The sequence below is a fragment of the Sarcophilus harrisii genome, chromosome X (assembly GCF_902635505.1).
Source record: "Sarcophilus harrisii chromosome X, mSarHar1.11, whole genome shotgun sequence".
Classification (NCBI taxonomy): Eukaryota; Metazoa; Chordata; class Mammalia; order Dasyuromorphia; family Dasyuridae; genus Sarcophilus; species Sarcophilus harrisii.
The window spans coordinates 37080599-37106034 of record NC_045432.1 but is presented as its reverse complement, the minus strand read 5'-3'; the positions used below and the strand labels follow the sequence as shown (position 1 = coordinate 37106034).

The 25436-nt window shown below is 43.3% G+C and overlaps 1 protein-coding gene across 1 annotated transcript in view; it reads left to right on the top strand.

The window, feature by feature from the left end:
* The window catches only part of GPC4 (glypican 4), a 133392-nt gene that overhangs the window by 93242 nt on the left and 14714 nt on the right, over nt 1-25436 (top strand). The window contains 2 exon segments of the mRNA XM_031944921.1: nt 1324-1482; nt 21399-21790. Coding sequence (XP_031800781.1) covers nt 1324-1482; nt 21399-21790 — 551 coding nt within the window.

Here is a 25436-nt window from a genome sequence, read left to right as displayed (position 1 = left end):
AAGTAGATTAGTGGTGTGTGTGAGTGTGTGAGTATGTGTGTGTGTGTGTGTGTGTGTGTGTTTGTGTGTTTGTGTAGGGTGGCTGTTGGTAATAGAAAAACCAGCGTTGGACCAAAGACTTTCCCTTTGACCTTTAGTTTCCTCATCTGAAAAATGGGATGATAATCTTTATACTACTTTTCTCACAGGGTGGAAATGAGGAAAATAACTTGATAGAAATTAAAGACATCTAGTTTTAGAGCTAGAAGGTCAACTAGTCCAACTGTCTTTTTTTAATAGATGAGAAAACTGTTCCAGAAAAGTGAAGTCATGAGGTTAAGATGACCCTGCTGGGACTTGAACCTTTGTTCTGGGCAGTGTGGTAACTGCTAATGTGCAATCCAACCTCTGTGATATTATGGTCATAATCCCCACCAGAGACTGTTTACAGAAATCCCTAGATCAACGATGATTTTCTTTGGGTACTCCCAATTTCTACTGTCCTTGAATCTTGGTTTTCAGTTGGTCTCCGTGCCATACAGTTGTCTGGTGGTCAGAGGCTTCACTTGAACCAAACAGCACTTTTTCATTCAAGAATCTCCTCAGGTCCTCTTCAGAAAGTCACCTTGAATCATATTATTTCTTATTCTTCCACACCTTCCCCCATTTCAGTGTTCTTTTTTGGTCATATACCCCTTTTAGTCTTTCAGTTAAAATTCTTCTAACCTTGTTACTGGCTACAGGCTTTCATCTTATACATCTCCTCCCTTTCTCAGCCAGACTCCTAGAAGAAGTTGTCTATACTCATTGCCTCTCCTCGTCTGCCTTACTCCTCAACCCCCTGCCAAATGGCTTCCACACTCATTACTCAATGTGAAAGCACTAGCTCCAAAGTGATCAGTTGTCCACTAAGTCCCCCCAAGCCTTAACTAGTCAGCCAGACCCTCACACCAGGAGCTCTCCATGCTACGGAGATGCTTCTAATATTTAGACACGCACCCGGCAGATGATTCATGGGGAATCGAGGCTCGGGCTGGTGAAGGATCAAATGGAGTGTCATCCCAAAGACGTCTCTGGGAACCAAAGATGAAAAGTCTTTGTTTCTTGTAATGTGTTTTTACCTGCACTCTCTCCATGATCTTGAAACCTGCAATTCCCTCTCTTTTTTAATGTGGTATCTTTCTATCTCTCCTTCACTCCTGTCATCTGAGTTCCAAGGGGTCTTCTCTAAACTCACCGACGGTGAACAGGGGCTGAGTCCCAGAGTGAGCGCCCACGCCATGTTTTTTCCCCAGTCAGTGACTGTGTCAATAACCTGCATCTCTGCTCTGTTCCATCTTGCAGGCGATCATCTGAAAATCTGTGCTCAAGGTTATACATGCTGCTCTCAAGAAATGGAAGAAAAGTATCGACAGCAGAGCAAAGAGGATTTCCGTAGTGCTGTTGGGGAGCATTGCAACGCTCTTCAGAACATGTTCGCTTCCCGGTACAAGAAATTTGATGGTGCGTAGCGGAAATGCAGTTTGTCGAATGTCTAGTTTCTCGAGGGAAAGAGAGGGCAGAAATGTATATGTATGTATATATGTGTATATATACACATATATACATACATACACATATGTATATATATACACATATATACATACATACACATATATATACATATATATAAACCACATGTGTGTGTATATATATAGTTGACTATATGTGGTATAAAGTTTCCCCTGTTATATACTAGAAACCTGTTGAGAGCCTAGTGTGTTTCTTCCCCAAAAATTTGACTGTTAAGATTGGAGAGGACTAGGTAAGACCATCCCTTTGCTCTTTTTCTCCTAGCTCCTATCCCTAAATTGGAAGTCTACTTGGGATATATAATTACAAAGTGATACTACATGGGATAGCATATTGTAGTTGAAAAAGCACTGGCCTTAAAGTTGGAGGTCTTGGGTTCAAATCCAGGTTCTGCCAAAGGCTCTGCCTCTCATAATCTTTGTGACCTTAAACAAAGGCCCACTCCTGGGCCTTAGGAGACTTCCTCTATAAAATGAATAAGTCGGACCAGCCACTCTCTAAGGTAGTAGATAGAATACTGGACTGGGAGTCTGGAAAACCTGGTTTTAAATCTCATTGCAGATAACTGGCTATATGACTTGAGAAGAGCCACCTAATTTCCCTAGGCCTTGTGTTCTCCTTCTGTAAAATGGGGCACCTATATCTGACTCCATCAGAAATGGACATTTGGAGTCAGAACATTTTTTGTATGTCACAGATACTTTGGGCAGCCTTTTGAGGCTTGTCGAACTTTGCTACAAATAATATCTATAAATACAAAAAATAAAACCTATAGGATTACAGTTATCAAAAGTTCTAAATCTAGGCTCTGATTTGTGAGCTTGACCAAGGCAGTGCCACTCTTTAGAAACTCACTGTCTTTCTCTGTAAAAGGAGCATTTCATGGTCTTGGATCATTTCCAGATCATACTCTATTATTCCATCATGCTAACTAAAGCTCTGCTGCCAGTTTGTGATTAAGATGGTTTCTGCCTAATGATTCATTCCTCCAATAGATGCCCTCTCTCCTAAACCCATGTCACCATCCAATTTTCCTACCCCACAGTACTGTGGATCACTAACCAAGATGGAGGCTGCTGTTATTTATTTGCAAGAGCATTGATCTTACAGGTCAAAGACTTGGGGTTCCAATACCAACTCGGCCATTTCCTATCTTTGTGATTCGGGACCGGTCCCTTCCGCCTTTACTTGGCTTATTTGTGCATTTCTTCCAGGCCTACCATCTTTTGATCTTGGACTTAGTTTCAGTGGATGGGGAGGCTAGGTAATTTTTCTTTAAGTCCTGAATGTCGTAAAGCTCCAAAATCCTGTTAACGGGATGTGTCAAGGCTATCCTAGCTAATAATGTAGATTAAATTCATCAGTGCTTATGCTGGTGCTAGTTTTTATAACTAATATATTTCAAACATGACCTAGATAGAAATTTTATTTTTTTAAATGCCAAGTTTGCATTTCTAGATATATTTTGAAAATAAAATTGGCCTAAATATCCTAAGACCATTTAAAAATTCATTCAACTATTGAGCTAGTGTCCACAGGCTACAGGGCGCTTTGGGGAGGGAAGAAATAAAGATGAATAAGACATGGTCTAGTATTCAAAGAGATTCAAGTTTGTTAGGATAAATTCAAAGTTTCTAGTTCTCTTGTACTTGTATTGTACCTACATCTATATACTTGATTGAATTTCACTATTACATTTTGATTTTAAAAAAAGGAATTATTACGCATTGCTCGCCGCATTCAAGCATACATTTGGAAGTATTGACATTCAAGGTCTTCCATAATCTTAACTCTATGCCATCCATTCAGACTTATCATGTGCTTTCCTCTACGACGCCTGCAGCGTTTCAGTCAGACTTGATGACCTGCTGTCAGCAATTGTTGTTCTGCCCGATACCGTCTCTGTGTTCACCCCATCCTCAGTCCCCGGGTGGCACTCTTCCCACCCTGCTCTCCGCCAGACACATGAGCATGTGTACCTATACAAAATCTTACCCTTAAAATTTCTCTCATTGAGTTCTACTTCCTCCATCAGACTATCTCTGAAACCACCTGCTCCCAACTTGGAGGCACCTCTCCCTTCTCAGATTTCTCATGGTAGATTGCCCAGTCTTATCCTGGTCACTTCTGGGCTCAGATTTCCCTCTCTACTTAGGTGTTTTTCCTCCCTAACCCCCATCTTAGATCTTAAACCATTCCATGAACAGAACTTATCCTTTCTCATGTTGTATCTCTTACACTTTGAATGCTTATTAACTGTCAAGGGTCTCTTGATTTGCTGGAGGTGAGAACCTTCTCAGTGATCAGCAGATTGTGACCTGGATGCAATTTATAATCTTAGAGATTTCTTGCCCGAGGGATACAAGAGTGGAATGGCTCCAGTCTCTTCTCCATGGGCTTGCCGGAATCCTCCCTTCCCAAAACATGGAGAACAGAGCATGCCCGATTGGGCTTCATCCCCAGAAAAGCTACACAATTAGGACCCAGTATTCCAAGTGACCACGGATGCTAGCGTCCGTGGAGCCACGTCCATGAATACTTGTAAATACCCATACTCTTTCTTCCCTCTCCCTAGGCACAGAATCCACACAGCACTGCTGGCATCCGGCCTCTGAGAGGGTATATGACCTAGGGAGAGGACATCTATAAAAGGAAATCTTCTTGTATGTTGTGTAGCCAGCTTAGGCATTCCTTCCTTCCCCTTCTGCCTCCCAGTGGTCTTGTAGACTCAGAATGTCTCACCTCTACTCTTAAAAATGTTTTATTGATGTTCTTTGAAAAATAAAACAAAACATTATTGCCTCTCTTCCCTCCTGGGAGTCCCCCAAACCAAAAAAAAAAAACCAAAAAAAACAAACCCAGATTCCTCCCTCGTAAGACAAAAGTAGGGAATCAAGCTAAACAGATCCGTTGATTTGACCATGCTTGCCAATATATGGCTCATTCCACACCTATGGTCCACCACCTCCCTGCCAAGGGGAGGCTCCTTCCACTCTCAAAGACTGACTTCAAGTGCATTTTTTCTGTTTTTCAAGTCCTAGACCAACTGTATCAGTAAGTGCTAACACATGTTTGAGGAAAGGACAGAAAACAGTTTGGTTTTGCCCATCCCTTCCGGCCGTCATAGTTGATCAGTGTGTTGATCAGTTGATCAGAGAAAAAGGTCATGGAGCTGTGGTTTGTTTCTCCCCAGCTGAAATTAGCAGCAGAGCATGGAAAATCAAGGCAGCAAATATATATATATATATGAAGGCTTTTGAGAGTACAGCAGTAGAGGCATGTCGGTTTGGGAGATGAAACCAGAGCTGGGGTACACTGCAGCTTTTTCCCTGAATTAGGTTTTCCTGAGATGCTGAAATTGTGTGTAGTTAAATGTCAATTTGCCTGGAATCCAACTAACTGGAACCCTTAGCCGGTTGAGAGCATTCTGAGGCTAGAAATGAGGGAGGGAGGGGCGAAGCAGCCGTGGGCTGCCAACAAAGCCCAGTCACTACCGCTGGGTTGAGGGGCTGAGCAGGGGTCCAAGTCTTCCAGGGAGGGCCGCCATCATAGAACAGCCCAGGGCGCAGAAGAGGACCGGTGTCGGAGCCAGTGCCGTACTGACGAGGGCCCCAAAGGGAGGAAATAATGCTAGCTTTCAGGAATGGCTTCTGCATCCGTCTCCGCCTGTGAAAATCATGGGATCACGGATCTAAAGGGGGATGTGATAGGCCAGCTACCTCAATCCCCTCATTTTACAGAGGAGGAAGTTGAGCCCAATTGAGTTGCCCAAAGTCACGTGATCCGAGGGGTCATTCGGACCAGCGTCCCCCGATGCTGAAGTCAGTACCCTTTCCCCTGACTACATTGCCTTCCCACCTTCCCTCCTTCGAAGAAGCAGCATCATATTGTGAAAAAGAAGCCTAGGTTTGGAGTCAGTGGGATTGGATTCAAGTCCTGACTCTGGGACTTAAAGATTTAACAGCAGTTAGCTGGCACCATAGTGCCCAGGGCACTAGGCCTGGAGTTAAGAGACCAGAGTTTAATTCTCAGACACTCATTAGCTGTAGGATCCTAGGCCAGCTGTATAACCACTGTCTGCCTCGGTTTCTTTGTCTGCAAAATGGAGATAACAGCACCTTGCTCCCAAAGTTGCCGTGAGGATCAAATGAGATAGTATTTGTAAAAAGCACTTAGCACGGCCCAACATTATGTGTGTTGGGCACATAATAGGTGCTTAATAATGCTTGTTTTCTTCCTTCCCTGGGCCTCAGTGTTTTCACAATAGTATTTAAACAGTGTTTAAATAAGGGGTGGTGACACAGGAGCCTGTGTGACCCTTCCAACTTTAGATCTTTAAGCCCGTGAACCTTCCCACCTTAAGAAGCCTTGCCAGGGCACGTACTCTATCGATGGAGCCTTGAAGAAGCCAGGTCCCCCATTCCTGCCTTGAGGAGGCAGCAGATACGGATTGGGATCGTTCCTGTATTCTCCACCACTTCCCTCTTCGGATCTAGGGAAATACTCCCACAGGCACAAAGTCGGCTCGAGTCCATGGCAAGACAGCTCTAAAAGTCGAATCTCTCTGAAATGTCTTAAAAGGCATATAAAGAATTTTATGGTCTGGCACAAGTTCAAAATAACTGGATGGGTCTGGTGAGAGCCCGAATGGCTGTCCTGTCCTAACTGTTAAGTCCTTGTTGTTTCCTGCTGTTTCACAGGACACATTAAGTACCCTCGGAATAGGGGCAATTAGGAAGGCTGGTTGAAAAACTTGGCAGTTTCTTGCCTAGCTCCGGCAGAGGAAGTGGTGGTGAGAATGGGAGTTGAGTGCCTTGCTTTTCATGTGGGGAGCTAGGCGGGAGAGCCAAGACCCTGGTAGATGGCCTCTGATCTGGCACTGGCTCTCAGTTGGGAACAGAAAGAACAAACTAAAACAACATAGGCAACTCCCCATCCGAGGGACTCGAGAGGAGAAAGAGTCAGCGATTTGGAGTGAGAGGACACAAGTTCCAGTCCCTTCTTGGAGATCTTGGCAAAGGCACTCGCCCCTCTTGAGCCTCAGTTTTCTCATCTGCAAAATGAATGGGCAGATTGGAGAGCTTTTAGATCTCTTACTTGATCTCTCTAATTCGGGGTCTGATTTTGAATTCCTTTCCCTCCCCCGGGGCCTCAGTTTCCTTTTGTAAAGGGACAAGGTAGATGATTTGTAAGGCGTCTTTCAGCCCTCCATCTATAATTTTATGATTCACCAGTCTTAGGCTGGCTAGTGTTTCTGTGATTCTTCCCACCCGGCTCTTACTCATATTTTGCCAAATTGATTTTTCTTTGCCTTGCCCAGATGTAGAAGGTTACATGTTATTACAAGCTTTCTGGAAGCCGCTTTGAAGTGAAAAGTTAACGTGACATGCAGATCTGTGACCAACACAGTGAGAGTCTCTGATCTCACTCATTTGAACAGTCCTTTCACTAATGCAGATTTCAACCTTTTCTGCTCTTTTCATCCTTGATGATTCTTGGCTATGCCTTCTTTAAATTCTCCATAGAGCATGGGCGTCTTTTTTGGATCCAAACCCCTTTGTCAGAGAATCGGATTTATCAAAGCACAACATAAAATACATAAGATTACAAAGGAAAGTTATCTATCAAAAATATTTAAAAACCAAAGTGTCCATTCAACACTCTAAGGCCTTTGTTGTCTTTGTTTAGTATTTTACAACCATTTGCCTTCCTTCCTCTGCCATCTTCTCCTCCTATCTTTAGGGCATCATGGATTGTAAGCCAGAACCTGGGAAGTGGAGCAATCGGAGGTTAAGCAACTTGCCATTAAGTGCCCAAGGCCAAATTTGAACTCAGGAGTTCAGTTCTACTCCAGGTAGAACACTCTTATTGACTCTGGGCTTCTCTTTCCTCCTACAGAATATGAGGGAATTGGACTAGACGCCCTCTGAGCTTCCTTTCGGCTCTAGGACAATGGTCTTTTAGGGTGACCTTGGACAAAGTTCCCTTCCTGTGCCCCGTTTTTCTTCACTAAAATGAGGATTTTAGGCTAGGCAGAATGACTAGGTCTAAAAATTCTAGATTTTTGGACTTTCTAAAATAACCCCTAATTTATAATTGTGTGACAATCCTGTGAAGACATTGATATTAAGGATAACTTTTTCTTCCTGATTTTACTTAGTATGTAGCATTTTTTAAAATATCGATACATTTTAGTTTGTCACAAGATACTTCTCAATAAATATCCAATGAAAACCACAAATGTACAAAGCACAGTTTATCGGTGGATAACAGCAGGGAGATAGATAAGGATGTATCCTTTTCCTGACTCTTTGGTACTAATTTTGACCGGTGTGACTGAGCATAATCCTGTTCCCCGTCCCCACTGATTGCTTTGCCATCGGTATAGTCGTCACGTCCGTTGTTCTGCTCACTTCAGTCTTCCATCAGTTCATACTAGCATCTACTATCTTTCTCAGAAACCCTCCTAACCTTATGACGTGGTATTATCCATATTCATTCAACATGTCAAAGTACCATCAGCCATTGCACACCCGAATATTCACCTTTTTGTTATCACAAATAATGCTACAAAGGTTTTTGCAGATGGGCCTCTGTAGGGGGATTTCTAGATCAAAGGGTTTCAAGCAGAAACTGTTTTTTATAAGTGTAATTATTTTGATTTGTCCCTCCCTTATTATGTCATGAGAGGCATTTCCAGCGAGCATATGGCGGGGAGTGTTGGGGGCCAATTTTCTTTATTGCTCATGTTACCACAATTCTTTGATTTTGCTGGAAGGCACTACTTCTGTGCTTTACAAATCTCCTCTTCCTTCCATGCTCAGGAAAAAGATGTAAAGAATTCTCTTCCTAAATGTGGTGAAGAGAAAGTACCTTCGGGCCCCTGTCATGGGTGCCGGCAACCCAGGTCAAGATAGGCAGAGCAAGGCCTGAAGTCGGTCCATAAGTTCTATGGAAGAAGTTACAGTACAAGGGTATCGGGTGTAATCTGTACAATTTGGGAAATCTAGAAATAAATAGGTTTCATAATATAGTCAATCTCAGGGACACTTCAATTTGGGCATGCGGTGGGCACAAGTAGTTTGTTTCTTCAATCCTGCCTCACTTATCGAGTGCCATTATCTAGAATAAGTCACAGAGAGTTGTCACTGCCACTGATCTACTCAGCAAACCCAGAACTCTAATAGAGCAAAATGGCTTGTGATTGGAGTTATCTGAACGTGACAAATGAAAGTTCAGATTATTAGGTGGTGTGGTTCCTCATAGCCCAGAGTCCCATCTGCCATCACCTTTGACTTGTTAAGAAATCTTATCAGCAACAAGACGTGGTTGATCTGATCATAGGGAAATCGACAAATAAAAGATGTGAGCCTCAGTTTCCCGATATGTAATGTAGGTTAATAGTATTTATATTACTTCCTAGGATTGTGCTGAGAAAAGGGACTTTATTAACCTGAAAACACATGAGAAGTTCAGTTGGTAGAAACTGTTGGTCCCATCTACAGTTACAAAGTTACAGGTTGGATGTTCTTCTTGGACGGTTGTTCCGAATTGATTTTCTGAAAGAATTTCTAACCCACTTGAGTCTGCCTTCACCCAGTAAAGGTGCCCACTGTGCCCAAAACAAGTTTACTTAAGGTGTGATGGCACCCCCTGCAATCCTTGCCTTGGAGCAGCCTGAGAATGGTAGAACCCTTGAGTTCCAGGGTTGCAAGTTGCAATGGGCTAAGCCCACCAAGAGTTCAGCTCAATATGGTGAAGTCCTGAGGGCAGAGGGTCACCTGTCTGCATAAGGAGCAGCAAGCTGGCCTAGGTCAGAAATAGAATGTAGGAATATGTCCAAACAGCCAAGCACTCAGTAGTGGGATTGGCACTGGGGGTGGCCAATGCACTTCCAGCCTCCAGATGGAAAAACCAGTTTCAAAACAAACTCTGGCCACTTTTTCCTCATTTATTCCCCATTAGGCCTTGGGACTGAGATGGGCTTATTTTCAAATGAGTTAATTATCATCAGTCCATCAGCCAGTATATAATAAGTACCTACTATGCGCTGGACACCATACTGAGGGCAGAGATTACAAAGATAGGCAATCCTGCCTTCAAAGACCTTACGTTCTGGTAAGGAAGACTGTTTATAACTCTACAGATGTACAGAGTAGATGTTAGGGAATCTTAGCAGAGAGGGCAGATGAAGGGGCCCTTTCTGGAACTTCTGTGTGCGTGCCAAAATTTCAGTTCAGGAAACTGCCTGGAATTCTTTTTCCATGAGGCATCGGGAGACTTATTCTACTGCATCCCAGAGGGAAGAGCCGGGTCCAACAGGAAAAGATACAGGGAGGCAGATCGAGTAATAGTTACCAACAATACTGGGTGACATTTCTAAACCACTTTCAGGGCCAAAAAGGGCTTTGCAAACGTCTTCATTCGATTTCTCCCAGCAACCCAGTGAGATAGGTAGTACAGAGATGATAATTTCCATTTTACGGGGAAGGAAAGTTGGGGTTCAGAGAGCTTATGGTCCTATAGCTTACAAGAGGAGATGAACCCAGGTGTTTGACTCCAGATCCAGGTGTTCTTTCCCCTGTACTGTGCTACATCTTTCTATTCCTTCCTGTACCCATTTGCTCTCCTGTTTTCATCCCTGTACTTGAGTCAGGACTGATCAAACACTGTGCAATATTAATATGCAATTGCACATCACTTATTCCTCAGTACTTTGGTTTCTTCTCTGAAAAAAGTGAGATGGCTTTGAAGATCCCTTCCCACTCTAGAGCTACTGTCTCTTTTTTTCTCCCCTTAATTTTGGATGGCATTTGCTCTGTGAACCTCGGTGTCCTCATCTTCAAACTGAGTCGGATGCAGTGGCCTCTAAAGTCCCTTCCAGTTCTAAATCTGTGAGGCCAAGATTCCTTTTTGGAGGCCGCCATTTCCGACCCTCGAGTACCCCAATGATTTCATTTGAGTGACAAAAATGGAAGTGCCCAATATGGGCAAACTGGGGATATCTTGAAAAGCCGGAAAGGTTGGATCTGTCAGTCATGCTGTGCACTAGTGTTGGGCAGCGCCTGATTGAGGCTTGGGGGGAAATTGAACTAGTGCCAGTTGTGTGCACCATTACTGTCAGCGTGGCTCTCACAATTGTGGGAAAGAGGAAAGTCTAGTAAGTCATGTGTACCTTTTTGTTTGAGAACAAGGAAGCTCCCTAATAATAAACACAAAAGGTGGGAATTTCTAGGGCGCAGCAGAGGCCCAGCAGCTACTCAAAGGCCCTTCCAAGCTTTCCAGAGGTCAGACTCACTCCAGAATGGTCAGGAGAGTTCATTAACCGAGCAAGAGCTAACCGCTGCTGCGGGAAGGGAGTCAGTCGCTAGCTGCAGGTAGGCGTTCCGTTGTGCTGTTGGCCTTGGACTTAATTCAAGGTCTTTCCCCCTCCCTTTTTAGTGAAGAGCAGCTGTTTGGGAAGAAAAGATCTGGAATCTCAGAGGATCGGAGGAGTTTAAGCTCAAAGGCACCTTAAAATATGATCTTGTTCATGCCCTCCATTTTGCAGAGGAAGCTAAGACCCAGTGAAAGGGAGGAAAAAGCTGTACATGGTCGCCTGCCTCACTTTCCCCTCCAGGACCATCCGGGGCCAGCGGCCAGGTATAGATCAGGATGATGGGAGAAACCCCGGATGCAGGGAGTGTCCTTGGCCTTTTCCAGCTAAGATCTTTAATAGGTCTCACTGAGGCAACACCCAGTCAGTGATGGAGGCTAGGTAAGAAATGAGGCAGAGAATGGCCTCTCTTACCCAGTTCAAAAAAATAAATCTGAGAGAGGGAGTTCCTCAAGGTTTCTGGTTAAAATACAAACAAGTCAATCTGAGGCAATCAGGGCTAGGGTTAACCAAACAATCACCAAGTTGGGGCTTGGCCTGGGACCTCTTGTTGGCCAATCATGGAGAGAATGACTTGGGTTTAAGGCAAGGTCCTCATAAATTATAAAAGTAAAATGATATAGTGCTGAAATTGATATCATCAGGTTATAGATTTGGAGCTAGAAAGAACTTGAAGGTTGTTACGTCCCCCAATTTTCTACGTGAGGAAGGTGAGGTCCAGGCAGGGAAGTCTGGGATCACACAACTAGTAAGTATCTGAGGCACTCTTTGAACCCAAGTCTTCTTCACTACTCTAGTGTCTATATCACAAAAGTCTGGAGTTACAAGGGACCTCACAAATCCTCTAAGCTTCACTGCTTATAGTGTGACATCCCTCTTTGGGGGCCCTGATACATGAGCATCCAGTCTCTCCTCGAAGACTTCTAGTAAAGTCTTTCTGTGGTCTTTAAAGAAAAATTGTAATTTGCTGTGTCTCAGCTCTTGCTCGTTTATTTTTCGTTGTTTTTTCTTTCTGTTACCTTATCTGAAGGTAAATCCTTAAATAGCAAAGAAGAGATTTTTAGTTCTGTGTGTGTGTGACATTTGCCTCTCTCTTTAATATGGGTATTCAGCTAGGTGGTGTAATGGCTAGAGTCAGGCTTGGAGTCAGAAAGTCCCAATTTTCAACCCTGCTTCAGATACTTATTAGCTGTGTGACCCTGGACAAGTCATTTAACCCCTATCTCATAATGGGAATGAAAATTTCATCTACCTCACAGGGTTATCATAAGGTTTCAATGAATTAATACTCATAAAGCATTTTGTAAACCTTATAATGTTATTTCCATTTTATCTCTTATTACCATAATAAATTTAGGGGCTGCCAGTGAACAACAGAACAAATAAATACATATGCCGAGGAAGTTGTAAAAAGCATTTCATGGTTTGTCCTTTGGAATAATCTGCTCTCAATGAAAAACTGTTTAAGAAGCAAACCAGCAGAAAGGGCCTTCTTTCTCATTCAGCCTTGGAGTAGATGGGGAGAAGTGAATTGGGAAAGTGAGAAGCATTATCTTGGGGATGCTTCCTCAGGTCGCCTAAACCTGCAGTATTTATTCCTCTAAAAGAAATTTACATTTGTAACAGAATGCTTAAAACCTCCAACATTTGGGGGCAAGTCCAGTAAGAAAGGGAAATTAAAGGGTAGCTTCAAAGTAGAGGTTATTGAGGCAAACAAAAGCTCCTTGGGGGCAAATTGTTTTGTTCCCTCTTCACTGCCAGGCTCTGGCAGATGCTAACCACTTGTGGAATTTGTAAATATGCGTATTTCTTCTTATTCCATGTAAGTCACAGTTTGACTTCCACCTCACTTTCTAGGGCCATTTCCCCTTTGTGCACTCCGTTGTTATTATTATTATTATTATTTGTTGTTGTTGTCCAATTGCATCCATGGGTGCAAAGAGAAGGACCCGCTCGACCTTCTTAAGCTTTTCCCACTCACAACCCATTTTCACCCAAGAAATTTTCACAGGACCCCTGGATATGTTGGTCTATAAACTCGGCCTACAAATCCAACATTTGCCGATAATACAACATCATTTCATGACCCACATTCAGTTATCTGGCCCCATATGGGGTCACGACCCACAGTTTAAGAAGCTTTGCGTTAGAGCAGGTACTTTGGGGGATTGCTTCCAGGTGAGCATCTATCAGAATTTTGAAACCAATCAGAACTGATTGGCCCCTTCTTCCTCTACCTCTCCTCTGCCCCTTCCCATTTTTTAATGCCCAAAAATACCGTCACATTATGTCTGTTGTCATCCTTCACCTACCTGGGGCATTAAGAACAAGGGTTACAGATGCTCAAGGGGAGTTTATCTTGAAGTCACTAAAAAACAACAGCATTTGCTACCCAGGAAAATGTTCTCTCATATTTCATCTTCTTATTTTAGTTCTTTTATTAGCTACATCATTTTAAAATTCCAGTGATTTGGGGTTATGGCTAGTGGTTATAATCATTGTATGCTTCTGGTATTTTTTTATATTTTATATATATATATATATATATATATATAAAAATATATATATACACACATATATATATACACATGTACATGTATACACATATATGTATATATGTATGTGTGCTTCCTTTCAAGTCTCCTTGACATTGAAACCACCTCCCAGGGGATGATATTTGAAGTAGCGTTGTGCCTTTCGTTGGCCTCCCATCTCTCCTTTTCCTTAGCCATGTGAAAGCTGAGCAAATCCCTTTCTGTACTGGGGTTCCAGTCCCCTGCTCTGTAAAATGAAAGGCCGATGAGCCCATGAGCAAACCCCTCCTAGCTCTGGATCCTGTGCCCCCCCCCCCCCATGAAGCATCGGGGGCGGATCTGTTTAAGAGAGCCAAAAATACCTTCATGGCATTTCTCTGTGTTCTTCAGTTTCCACTTTCCCCAGCTTGGCACACCTTCACTAGTCAGTCCTAATTAGTGAGGGGTTTTTTTTCCTATACCACATTTCTCAAGATTTATAGTTCTACTGATTAATAGCAGTGGTTGAATCTATAAACTAAATAATGACCTGTTAGGATATATAATAGGATTTTTATGTTTTCTCTTAATTTGTAGCTTGCAATTATGGCTGCCTAAAGCATCTGTTAATAGAGCACATTTTTAGGTATTGCTATTTAAATGAAAGGAACATCTGGCTGCTCCCAACCGAGTGTGGGAAGGGGAAAATGAGATGTTGATTACTGTTAGGTTCCTGCCCAACTGATTCTTAAACCATTCTTCCTTCACATCTCTATTCCTTTCCTTCTGTCCCATAGGCAGGTGGGTACTAGATTGTGTCTTTCAGCAGTTGGGAATAAAGCTAACAATGAACGGAGGCTAGAATAGACGCTTGATCCTTCCTGCCTCGAACAAAAAGTCTTTCACTCACTTCCCCAAACTGAAACTTGAAAGGAAAGGAAATCTCTGCCTTTCCTTCTCATGTTCTTTCTCTCCGCCCATCCCCCCTCCAATCCATCACTGGATGATCCATATTGACACTCTCATTGTAGAGAAAGACAACATGCTGATTATAGAATGTTCAAAGCCTGGGTTCCAATCCTCTTTCTGGCATTTATCATCATTGTGACCACAGGCAAATGATCTAACGTGTCTGAGGGCTGGTTTCTTCATTTGTAAAATGGAAATAATGTCCATAGGACCTCCCTCTCACAAGGTTGGTGTAAGGATTTGAAAACATATGTGAGGTACTTTGCAGATCTCCCAGTATGATTCGAATCTCAGTTATCAGGAATGAAACCAAAGACCAAAAAAGTCACAGCTTAAATGGAAGAATATATTCTCAAAGGAGTGAGTGATGGAGTTGGCACTAGTGGTTTCATCCTATTTCCATAGGCAACCTGAAGAAATGCTATATGTTCCATGAGGAAGGTGGGAATACAACATGCAAACAGGTGGTATTCGTGAGAATTGGAGGAGGGAGGTGGAACAAGAAAATGACAATTCTAAGGGGAGGAAATGAAGAGGGAGGGTTTTCTAGATATGTCCGCCCGCCTGTGCAAACACACCCAGGTGGGAGATGGAATGCTGAGTCAGAGAACAAACACACAGGCCATTTGGACAGGAACATTAAGAGTTTATGCAGAGGAATAGTGTGGAATAAGCCCAGAAAGGTAGGCTGCTGGAGACAGACTGTCAAAGTCTTTAAGTGCCCAACTGAGGAGTTTGGAAGCAATGGGGATCTGTGTTTTAGGGAGATCGTTTTGGTGGGCGCATGGATCACTGAGGGGAAGTCTAAGACCAGTTGAGAAGGTGATGTATTAGGCCAGCTGAGAGGTGGTGAGTGGGTGCACTCCCCACCAGTTACCGGACACCTCCACATGCAGGGCTTTAAGCCCGGCTCTTGAGGAACACTCTGTAAGACCAAAGGCCCTCACTGAACTAGGCCAATTGTGGCAAGGCCAATTAGAGAATTAGGAGGGCCACGTAAAAGATGCGTGTAAAGAAAGCTCACGGAGGTAGAATGGATCAGACCCATGGGAGCTGATGAGATAACCTCGGGAGAGGAGAAACAAGGGTCGCTTCCAGTGTCTAAGGGGGACATTAGCAGTTAAGGAATGACAATAGTGATGGAGCAAATGAGACTGAGAAGGATCAGTCAGAATGAGGAGACCAAGAATTCTCCGAGGAGAATCATGAGGGAGTAGGGGCACAAAAGTGAAAGAGGGACAAGAGAGTTTCTGGAAAGGAGAGTGGGTGGGTAACTGAAAAAAAAACTATGTAGAAAGTAACAGAAGAGTGAAGGTCATCAGATAAACAAGAGGCCTTAGATAACTCTGGAGAGTACAGTTCAATCAAGAGCCAGGCCGGAAGCCATTAAGAGGAGTGAGTGGGAGGCGCAAAAGCGGAGGCAACAAGCTTAGATGGCCTTTTCTGAGAGTTTGGCTGTGAAAAGAGTGTTCAGAATGAATGGAGACAGTTTATTTCAGAATATGAAATGGCAGGGAAACATTTATAAGGAATTTAAATGAGAGGGAGGACATAGTGTGGTGAAGTGAGTGGCCAGAGTCCCAGATTCTGCCTCAGTCCCTTACAGCTGTGACTATAAAATGAGGGGACTGGGCTGCATGGCCTTTAAGCTCCTTTACAGCTCTGAAGTTATGACCCTGTGTGCCTAAGACCCTTCTGACCGAATCTCCAGAGTCTTAATCACATTCTGTGCCAACCACAGTTCATAAAACTGGATGGAGGTGAGATGTCAAATACTAGGCCGTTCAAACTCAAGAAATGAAAGCTATCAAAAGGCCTAGACCGTATCTGACCGTTATCTACAAAAAGAAGCCGATTCCAAAATGGCTCCCATAGTAGGAAACAACTGCTTTCTAATTGTTAGAATGCATTCACTTTCTTTTGGGGGGCCTTCTCATTTGCTATTTACTACTTACCAGGTCTAGACCCTCTTAATTCTCTAATTGACCTAGTTCTGTGAGGGCTTTTGGTCTTAAAGTGTTAGTCAAGAGTCAGGTTTAAGGTCCTGCAGGTGGAGGTGCCCGGTAACTGGTGGGAGAGCGTTTGGTGAACAGTTTGGAGGGTGGAAGGCTACAATTCTGTCCTTTGCCCTGTATGGGAAAGCTTACAATAAGCTTTGGAATCAGAAGGTTTCTGGATTCCGGTTCTGCCTCTGACACTTTCTGCCTGTATGCTCCTAGACAAGTAGCTCCTCAGCCTCTGTCCATCCTCTGTCAAATCACAAGATGGTCCTGTGGGGTCCCTTTCAGCTCTGGAACTATGAGCCTCTGATCTATTAGGTCCTTTCTAGCTCTAAAACGTAAAATCCCGCCAAAGCTTTGGGGTCACCAAACAGCATGAGCTAGAATTGCCCAAGCTTTCATTAGCCACGTTCCCACTCAAATAACATTTCAATGTGCAACCTATTTGGCTGTCACATTAAAGGAGAGGAAATATGCTTTCAGAATGATTAAGTAAATTAGAAATTAATACATAATATCAAACTGATCTCCAAAGTATAACCGAAACTTTGAAAAGCCAAACCCCGACCTTTTTAGACAGGAAATAGCAGCCATGGGAATGAACCTTAAGGTTCACCCTGAGATTGGACAGAGGACCCCTTGGAATTCCAGGTCAGTCTCCTTTTCGCCATCTTATTTCTCTCATTTTCCTGAGGTCACATTTCCTATAGTCCCATCAACCTGCGAGGTTCGAGGAACCCCAAGAATATGCTTTCACTCCTACCATTAAGTCTTCAGCGTATGAGGCAAGTTCTTTGTTTGGGCCCGAGTAGTTTGAAGACCACGATTTGAACTCTGATTCACTTTGAACATCTTGACAAGGTTTAAACTCCATGTGAGCCAGGGTAACCCCCCCTCCCCGCCCCTCCCCATCCCATTTCCCCTGGAAAAAAAAGTGAAACTCTGAGCATTACTCTCTAGAGAATGAAAACCAGGCAAATTATTAATTTAAATGTGAGTCACCAGAGCACAGGTCAGATTTCTGAATGTCTAATTGGTTATACTAGAGGAGAAGTTTCTTGAAATTTACCAACAATATGGAAAAAAACACTGGGATCATTTTCCAGTGACCTGAAAAACATCATTTAATCTCTCTGAGGACAGCTAGGTGGCTTTGCAGCACATAGAGTGGAGGGGCTGAGGTCCTGACTTCAAATCTAGCTTCAGACACTTTAATGGCTGGGTGACCCTGAGGAAGCCACTAAACCCCGCTTGCCTCAGTTTCCTAGTCCATAAAATAGGGCTAATAATCATTTCCCTATACATAGAGTAGTGGGGAGGATCAGGGTTGGATGTCTTGAGTTTCTTTGATTACCAGAGTTTAGTTACTGCTCAGAAAAAGGAAAGCAAAAAGATAAGCAGGACAGGAGCAAGAGTAAGATCCGGGAAGCAAGACCCAGGGAAGGATGTTAACCATTAGCCAACATTGTGACCCTTTGTTGTCTTTTGCGTGCTTTGAGTCACCGCGTTAACTGAGTTAATGTGTACTTTTCGTGCCCGTTGAGTCAGAATGGAGACTTCATGGTGTGGCAAAAAGAGGATTGAGTTTCAATCTTGGCTCTACCGCTTAGTACTGGAGTGATTTGGGGTAGATCATAGCCTCTCTCTCCATTTCCCTTTACTTGTGTGCAAAATTAATGAATTGAAATAGACTGATCTCTAAGGCCCTTTACAGCTTGAAATCCCAGACCTTGTTAACGGATCTGGGGACTGACTACTGGGTCTTTAATCTGACTCTGTGTGACTCTGAGCAAGTCACTTCCTGTATTTGGGCCTCCTGGTTTTCTCCTCTGTGAAAATGCACAGGTTGATCTATACCAATTATATCAAACTCAAAGAAAAATGGGAGCATGACCCTTGGGAATATGGGAGGCCACATTTGGCCTGTGGGGTTTAATACCTTATACCTAGATCAGAACTTCTTTACCTTTTTCATGTCCTGGAACTCCCTGGCAGTCTAGTAAAACCTATGACTTTCTTTTCAGAATTATTTTTTAATAATCAATGATTGAAAGGTTCAATTTTGGTTAGAGGTGAGTGAAGGTGTTTTCCCCCCCTTCCATGTTTATGGACCTCCTGAAATCTAACCATAGACACTCTAACTTAAGAACCCCTTGTCTAGATGATCCTGGTGATATTTCGTAGTAGTAAATATTATAATCCTCAATTGATTTGCATATATAACGGCCAGGGTCCGATTCATTGTCCAATACGTCCTGAGAGTTTGCATTCAGGGCAATGTTACCATCAAAGATAGAAACTCATGTTTTAATTCCATAGTTAGGCTAGCTTCATTGCAGTTGGCAAAGATTGATCTAGTGAGATACACACACACACACACACACACACACACACACACACACACACACATTTATTTAGCCAGATATTATCTCTTAACTCAACTCAAGATAGTAATAAAAAACACTCTGTGAAGCTTAAAGTTTCTTGAGAGAAAAAGCTGTATTTCTGAGAATACATCTCTCTATAATCTCTCTCTTGAGCTCTTTAAGGTTTACAGAATGATTTCTTCATAACTGCCTGTGAGTTAGGAAGGATGGGATATCATTATCCCCCTTTGACAGATGAGTGCAACTGAGGCCCAGAGTCAGGAAATAGCAAATGGCCAATGGAGATTTGAAATGCCTGCCAATTTGGCCCCAAGACCAGGGATTCTTCCCCCCCAAACCAAACTTCCTCCCATTTTTGAGTAATGGTGATGGTGGATTTTTAAAGACATTTTCTCTCATTCTGTTTTATACAAATAGAGGTTCGGGAATTTTGATATATGTAGGGACGTAAATAAAAAAATATACACTGCAGCTCATGAGAGGCTGTATAAAATAGTCAGAAAACTGATTTTGTCAGGAAAACCTATAATCTTGGGTAAATTTCTTTTTAAAAATATTCTCCCCAGTTACACATTTTAAAAAACCTTTTTTTGTTTGTTGGTTTTTTTACATTCGTTTTTTGCATTATTTCCTTATGAATCATGTTGGGAGAGAAAAAAAAAACAGAAGAAAAAAATGAACATAGCATATGTTGATTTAGCTTCAGTCTCCATAGTTCTGTCTTTGGATGCAAATGCCATTTTCCATCCTAAATTTATTGGGATCAATTCCCTTGGATCACTGAACCACTGAGAAGAAGCAAATCTGTCACAGTTGATCATCGCACATGCTTGTTGTTATTGTGTACAACATATTCCCGGTTCTGCTTGTTTCACTCAGCATTGTTCATGTAAATCTTTCCAGGCCTCTCTAAAATCATCTCCGGATCATTTCTTATAGAACAGTAATATTTCATTACTTTTATATACCGGGACTTATCCAGCCATTCCCCACATGATGGGCTCCCACTCAGTTTCCAATTCTTTGCCCCTGGGTCAATTCCTTAATCTCTGGTGCTATAAGCAGCTAATCCTAAATTAGAGACGAGTTTCTGTTTCCAAGGGAACACCCCAGGTACAGAAATCAAGGGTCTGGCCCATGTGCATATTAGCTGAGCATCTTGCAATTTAGACACCTACTGTAGCTATTCCATATGCATAAATATACACAATCCCCTCTCATCAACAAAGAGTGGTTATGGCTTCGGTTCCAAGAAGCTCCATTTTGAAACCCTTTGGAAAAGTTTTTTTTAAAGCAAAGTTTTATTTTGTTCTTTCCTTCCCAGTTTGAGGAAAAAAATAGGTTTGACACGTAGAAATATTCTTTTCGTCCATATTTCGGGTTGGTTCCATTTGTATGTCTCCACGCCAGAATCACTAAAGAGTCAAATTCTGACTTGATTCAATTGCTCTATTTGGTTTAGTGATTAGATTCCTACTTAGAAATTTGGCAACGAGATATTCCTTTTTATAGAAGAAAATATTCGGTCCAGAGCGATCTGTGTATACTTTAAAAAAAGCAGGCTAGATGTATTCTTTAAATGTTTGGCTTTTTGGTGTTCAGAATAGTTTCAAACATTTTTCATTTTATTTTTAAAGAGTAATTTATCTAGCTTGCCTTCTTAGGCCTATTGACCCAAGTCATGTGTTTTCTCTTTTTTGGGAGGGGTATTGAAAAGGGACTGGATTGGGAGTCAGGAGAAACTAAAATTCCACCCAGAACTTGTGGAAACTTGCCTCACTCACTTTCCTCACCTACCATTTTGTGGTGTGGGAATCGCTATCAGTAAAGACGTGTCTGGAAACTTTTCAGAGGGAGGACGGGGAAGTGGGAAGGAGGAAAAAATGTCATTACAAAGCAACGTCGAGGCAATCGACTGATATTATATCAACTGGTTATTAGCATAAAGCCTGGAATATATAAGAGCTCAGGATACAGAGACACGATGAAATATTCCATCTGGGAAATGTGTGTATATGTGTGTGTGTTTATACACACACACACACACACAGAGTTAAATGCAAACATAAGGAAATAATGCAAACAAATGCGGTCTTTGTATTGTCTTTGAGGGTCAGCAAGGTTAATGGCTTAATAATAACAGGGCTAACATTTCTATAGTGCTCTGAGGTTGGCCAGATGTTTTACTTTAACTCTCTCGGTTGAGCTTCATGACAACCTCAGCAAGTAAGGTGTTATTATTATTCCCACTTTTTAGATGAGGGCATTAGGGGTCAGCCAAGTTAGGTGATTTGCCCCCGGTCACTCCTAATTGTTTGAGGTCAAATTTGAATGTACGTCCAATACACCATCCCCAAGATCAGTTTCCATTTCCCCATCTGTAAAATGGGGACAATAATGAGATCCTTACCTCACAGAGTTTTAAGAAATGGCTCTGCAAGTCTGTTTACTATATGTGTGACCACAAGTAAGGCATTTAACATCTTTACACCTCACTTATCTCTTCTGTCAGAGGAGTGGGACTTGTCGTGAGACCCATTCCAGTTCTAAATCCGTGTTCTCCTGATCTCAAAAATCCCATTATTTTTCATTTCCCTTCTAGAATTCTTCAAAGAGCTACTTGAAAACGCTGAGAAATCCTTGAATGACATGTTTGTGCGAACCTACGGTCGCTTGTACATGCAGAATTCTGAGCTCTTTAAAGATCTCTTCGTGGAATTGAAGCGGTACTACGTCGGGGGCAATGTGAACCTGGAAGAAATGCTCAACGACTTCTGGGCCCGCCTTCTGGAGCGCATGTTTCGCCTTGTGAATCCCCAGCACCATTTTACAGATGAGTACTTAGAGTGTGTGAGCAAGTACACAGAACAGCTGAAGCCCTTTGGGGACGTGCCACGGAAACTCAAGTTACAGGTGACCCGGGCCTTTGTCGCCGCCCGAACATTTGCCCAAGGTCTGGCCGTCGCAAGAGACGTGATCAACAAAGTGTCTGTGGTAAGCTCACGGTCTTGTGTCATTCTAGAGTCTTGATGTATATAAATGGGCATATCTGAGACAGAAGAATGACTTTTGGGGTACACTTGATTAGCCCTCTAGCCTCCATCCAGAACCAGAGGGCATCCACCCAAATGGACCCCGAATTCAATGATAAGACAAGCACTAGATTTGGAGTCAGCAGACTCTGGTATATAAAGGCAGAGTAGAGAAAAACAGATTTAGAGATCAAAGGCACCTTATCGTCCATCTAGTTCAACCTTCTTATTTCATAGAGAGCCAAAAGAAAACTGGTTCAGATATTAAAATGACTTGCCCACAGTCATGTGGGTGGTAAATGGCAGAGCTGGGATTTGAACTCTGGTCCTCTCCTTGCTACATCATGCTGCTTCTCAGTTCTTTGTACATTATTAGCTCTGTGGCTCTGGGCAAGGCGCCTGACCTCTGAGAGGTAATTTCTCCCTCTGTAAAGTGGGAAATAGTGCTAATAATACCTGCGCATTACAGGGTTATTATAATATCACATACGTAAAGCTATGACTTTTTTTAAGTGTCGTGTTAACGTCAACATGGAGAAAGATGTGTATAGAGGGCTATCCTTGGGCTTGGAGAGACTGGAGTTCAGGCCCCTTCTAAGTGAACCTCAATTTCCCCTTCTGTAAAATGGGGGCATTGGTCTAGAAGATAACTAGGTCCCTTCCAGCTCTAAATCTTAATATCTCTACAAAGAGCCAACTCAATTATGGAAACAAATGAACCATATGTATAATCTCGCAGGGCACCAGGCACCTCTTACAGTTTCCAGGAAGACGCCAACAACATTTGTTAGTAAGAGTTTCTCCACCTGGAAGTTCCAAGTACCAATGAGACCGCAGGTCCAGGCCCTATCCTTAATATTAAGGGCCTGTAGTAATAATACCTGTAATAGCTAACTTTAGTGATACTGTACCAATCCTGTCTGATGCATCATTATGAATTAGAATAAGAGCTAACATTTATATAGTGCTTACTATGTGCCAGATAGCACGCTAAGCGGGGAAGAGCCATAGAGCTCAGCATCAAAAGGGAAGGGGGAGGACAAGCATCGATTAAATCCCTACTGTGTGCCACATCCTATGTTAAGAGCTAAGCACTTTACAAATTTTATCTCATTTGATCCTCATAGCAACCCCAGGAGGTAAGTGTTTGTTATTAGCCCCATTTTCCCGATGAAGAAACTGAGGCAGCCAGAGATTAAGTGTCTGAGGTCAGATTTGAACTCAGGGAGGTGAGTTTTCCTGACCAGCACTGCTGTGCCATCTAGCAGCTAATGAATGAAAGCATGGTTATACCCATTTAACAAAAGAAAGTGACCAGCTGAGGGCTAGGAAAGGGCAAAGATCACCACACTGATCACCAAAGTCCGTGTGTCCTGAATCGTGGCTGGTTTGTTTGGTGCCCCAGAGAATGCTGCTTCTGCCAGACAGCTCCCATTCCAGGCCCTGGGAATCATCATCAATGCATGGGGTTGGGGGGGGGGCAAAGGAATAGGGGAAAAGGTATTACTGGTGCAGCAAGAATGGTGCTGTGTTGTCCCATGTGGTGGCTGGCTGTTCTGTGGGATGAGAATGTGGAAAAAACACATTTCCAATTTGTATCCGGGATTCCAAAATCGAAGGACCCATTCCACGTCTCTCGGCTGTGCTGTCTAACGCACGTCCCAGATGTGTGGTGGGTGACTGGTGTGCTGTGGCTTCCACAAGTTAGGCTACATATCCAGCAGCGGATCTTTGGGAGAACACATTGGGTTCCAAGGCCCTGACTAACACGACTTTTGTGACATGAACCTCTGGGTTGGGGGTCTTCCCGTGCAGCAGCAGAAGCTAAATCACAGCATTTGGAAAGGATCTCTACAGCAATAACTTGTACCCAAGTAGCACTGCGGCGTGCCAGAGCGGGAAAGTACCCTCCGGATCACCATGTTTTTCGTTCATCTTCTGATTTTCCATGTGAGCGAATGTAAGCTCACAGCTCCAGAGCTGGAAGGGGCTTCAGAGACCATCTAATATAAACTCTAAATTTTACAGATGGGGAAACTGAGGCCCAAGGAGGCCAGAAAGGTAGAAAGATCCATCAGTCTTCCCGTTGAGCCACACTGCCTCTCGGGGTGGCCTAGCTCAATCACAATGGCCCCCATAGATTACTGCCCCTGTTGGACTTACACTTGATTCAAAATAAGGTAGGAGATGTGTAAGAACTGTGAGCGTCCTCCAAGCAGTCTTGCTTTGCCATCTCTTTTTTCCCCAAGCTTGATGAGCTTCCTAACTGTGACCCTTTCCTCCTGGCATCTGTGCTGGCAGATTTTGGGCCAGGGCATCATAGAGTCATGGATGTCAAACTAGAAGGAAGCTTTGGGTTGATTGAATCCAATCTTACTATACCAACTAGGAAGTAGGGAAGGGAGGGGGTTCGTACAAGTGCACACGAGTAGGGACAAAACTTCAAATGGAGGTCTCTTCCCAGTGCACCCCAGTGCTTTTTTGTCAAGCCTGTAGGGCATGTACCCCTAAGAACCCGAGCTTTGCTCAAAGGTTTTCAATTACTTCTCCCCAGTGATAGTCCATTGCAACTGGGCCCCCATCCACAGGCGATCTCGGCCCTTGCCAACACAAATTGTCTTTTGGTTGCCTCTGCACAAAAAAGGCGTGCGTTAAATAGCACAGCTGACAGAGATGGAACTGATCCTTAGCTTTTGGAATCCAGGCTACAAATTGGAAATGTGTTTTTTCCAGATTCTCATCCCACAGAACAGTTTTCATTGGAAGAGCTCACCGTGATGGAGCTTGGCTTTCGTGCTCCTCGCCCGGTTCGGCAAAGCACGCCGTGTGCAGGCCCGAGCCCTGGCTGCCTTTGGAGCCAGCAGGCAGGATGTCAAACCTTTCTTGTTCAAACCCTAGCGACCAGGTTTTGAGCTCGAGCCATGGGCTTACAGGATCCCCCGGCTCATTTTAAGGCTCAGCTCGAGCGCCCTCCCATCCACCTCATATGAAGCTAGAGGGGCCCTTAGAGGTCACTGACTCCAACAACCTCATTTTCCACATGAGGAAACTGAGGCACAGATTGGTGAAGAGACTTCTCATTAGTCTAGAGTCACATTGCTAGTATCTGAGGCAGAATTCGAATCCAGGTTTTCTCGACTCCAATCTAGTACCTTAACATCTAGGCCAGGGCAGTTAGGTGGCCCAGTGACTGTACTACCAGACTTGGGAAGAACTGTGGAGTTCAAATGTGACTTCAGCTATTAACTAGCTGTGTGACTCTGGGCTAGTCACTTCACCCTGTCTGCTTCAGTTTCCTCATCTGTACAATGAGCTGGAGGAGGAAATGGCAAACCACTCCAGTATCTCTGTGAAACAAACCTAAAATGGAGTCACAGAGTCAGACACGTGATTGAAATGACTGACCACCACCAAACTCTTACCACATCTGGGATCCAATGGATCATGATGACGTTTAAAAAAAAAAAGCTACCTCTACACTATGTCCTGACCCCCAGCACAGCTCTAAGTGACCCTTGTGCTGTTCCCCATTTAGGCATTCAGTTTCTCCTGCCTTTTTTTTTATTTAAATCACCTCAATCCAGGAAAGTAAGAGGCCTAGGAAGGCC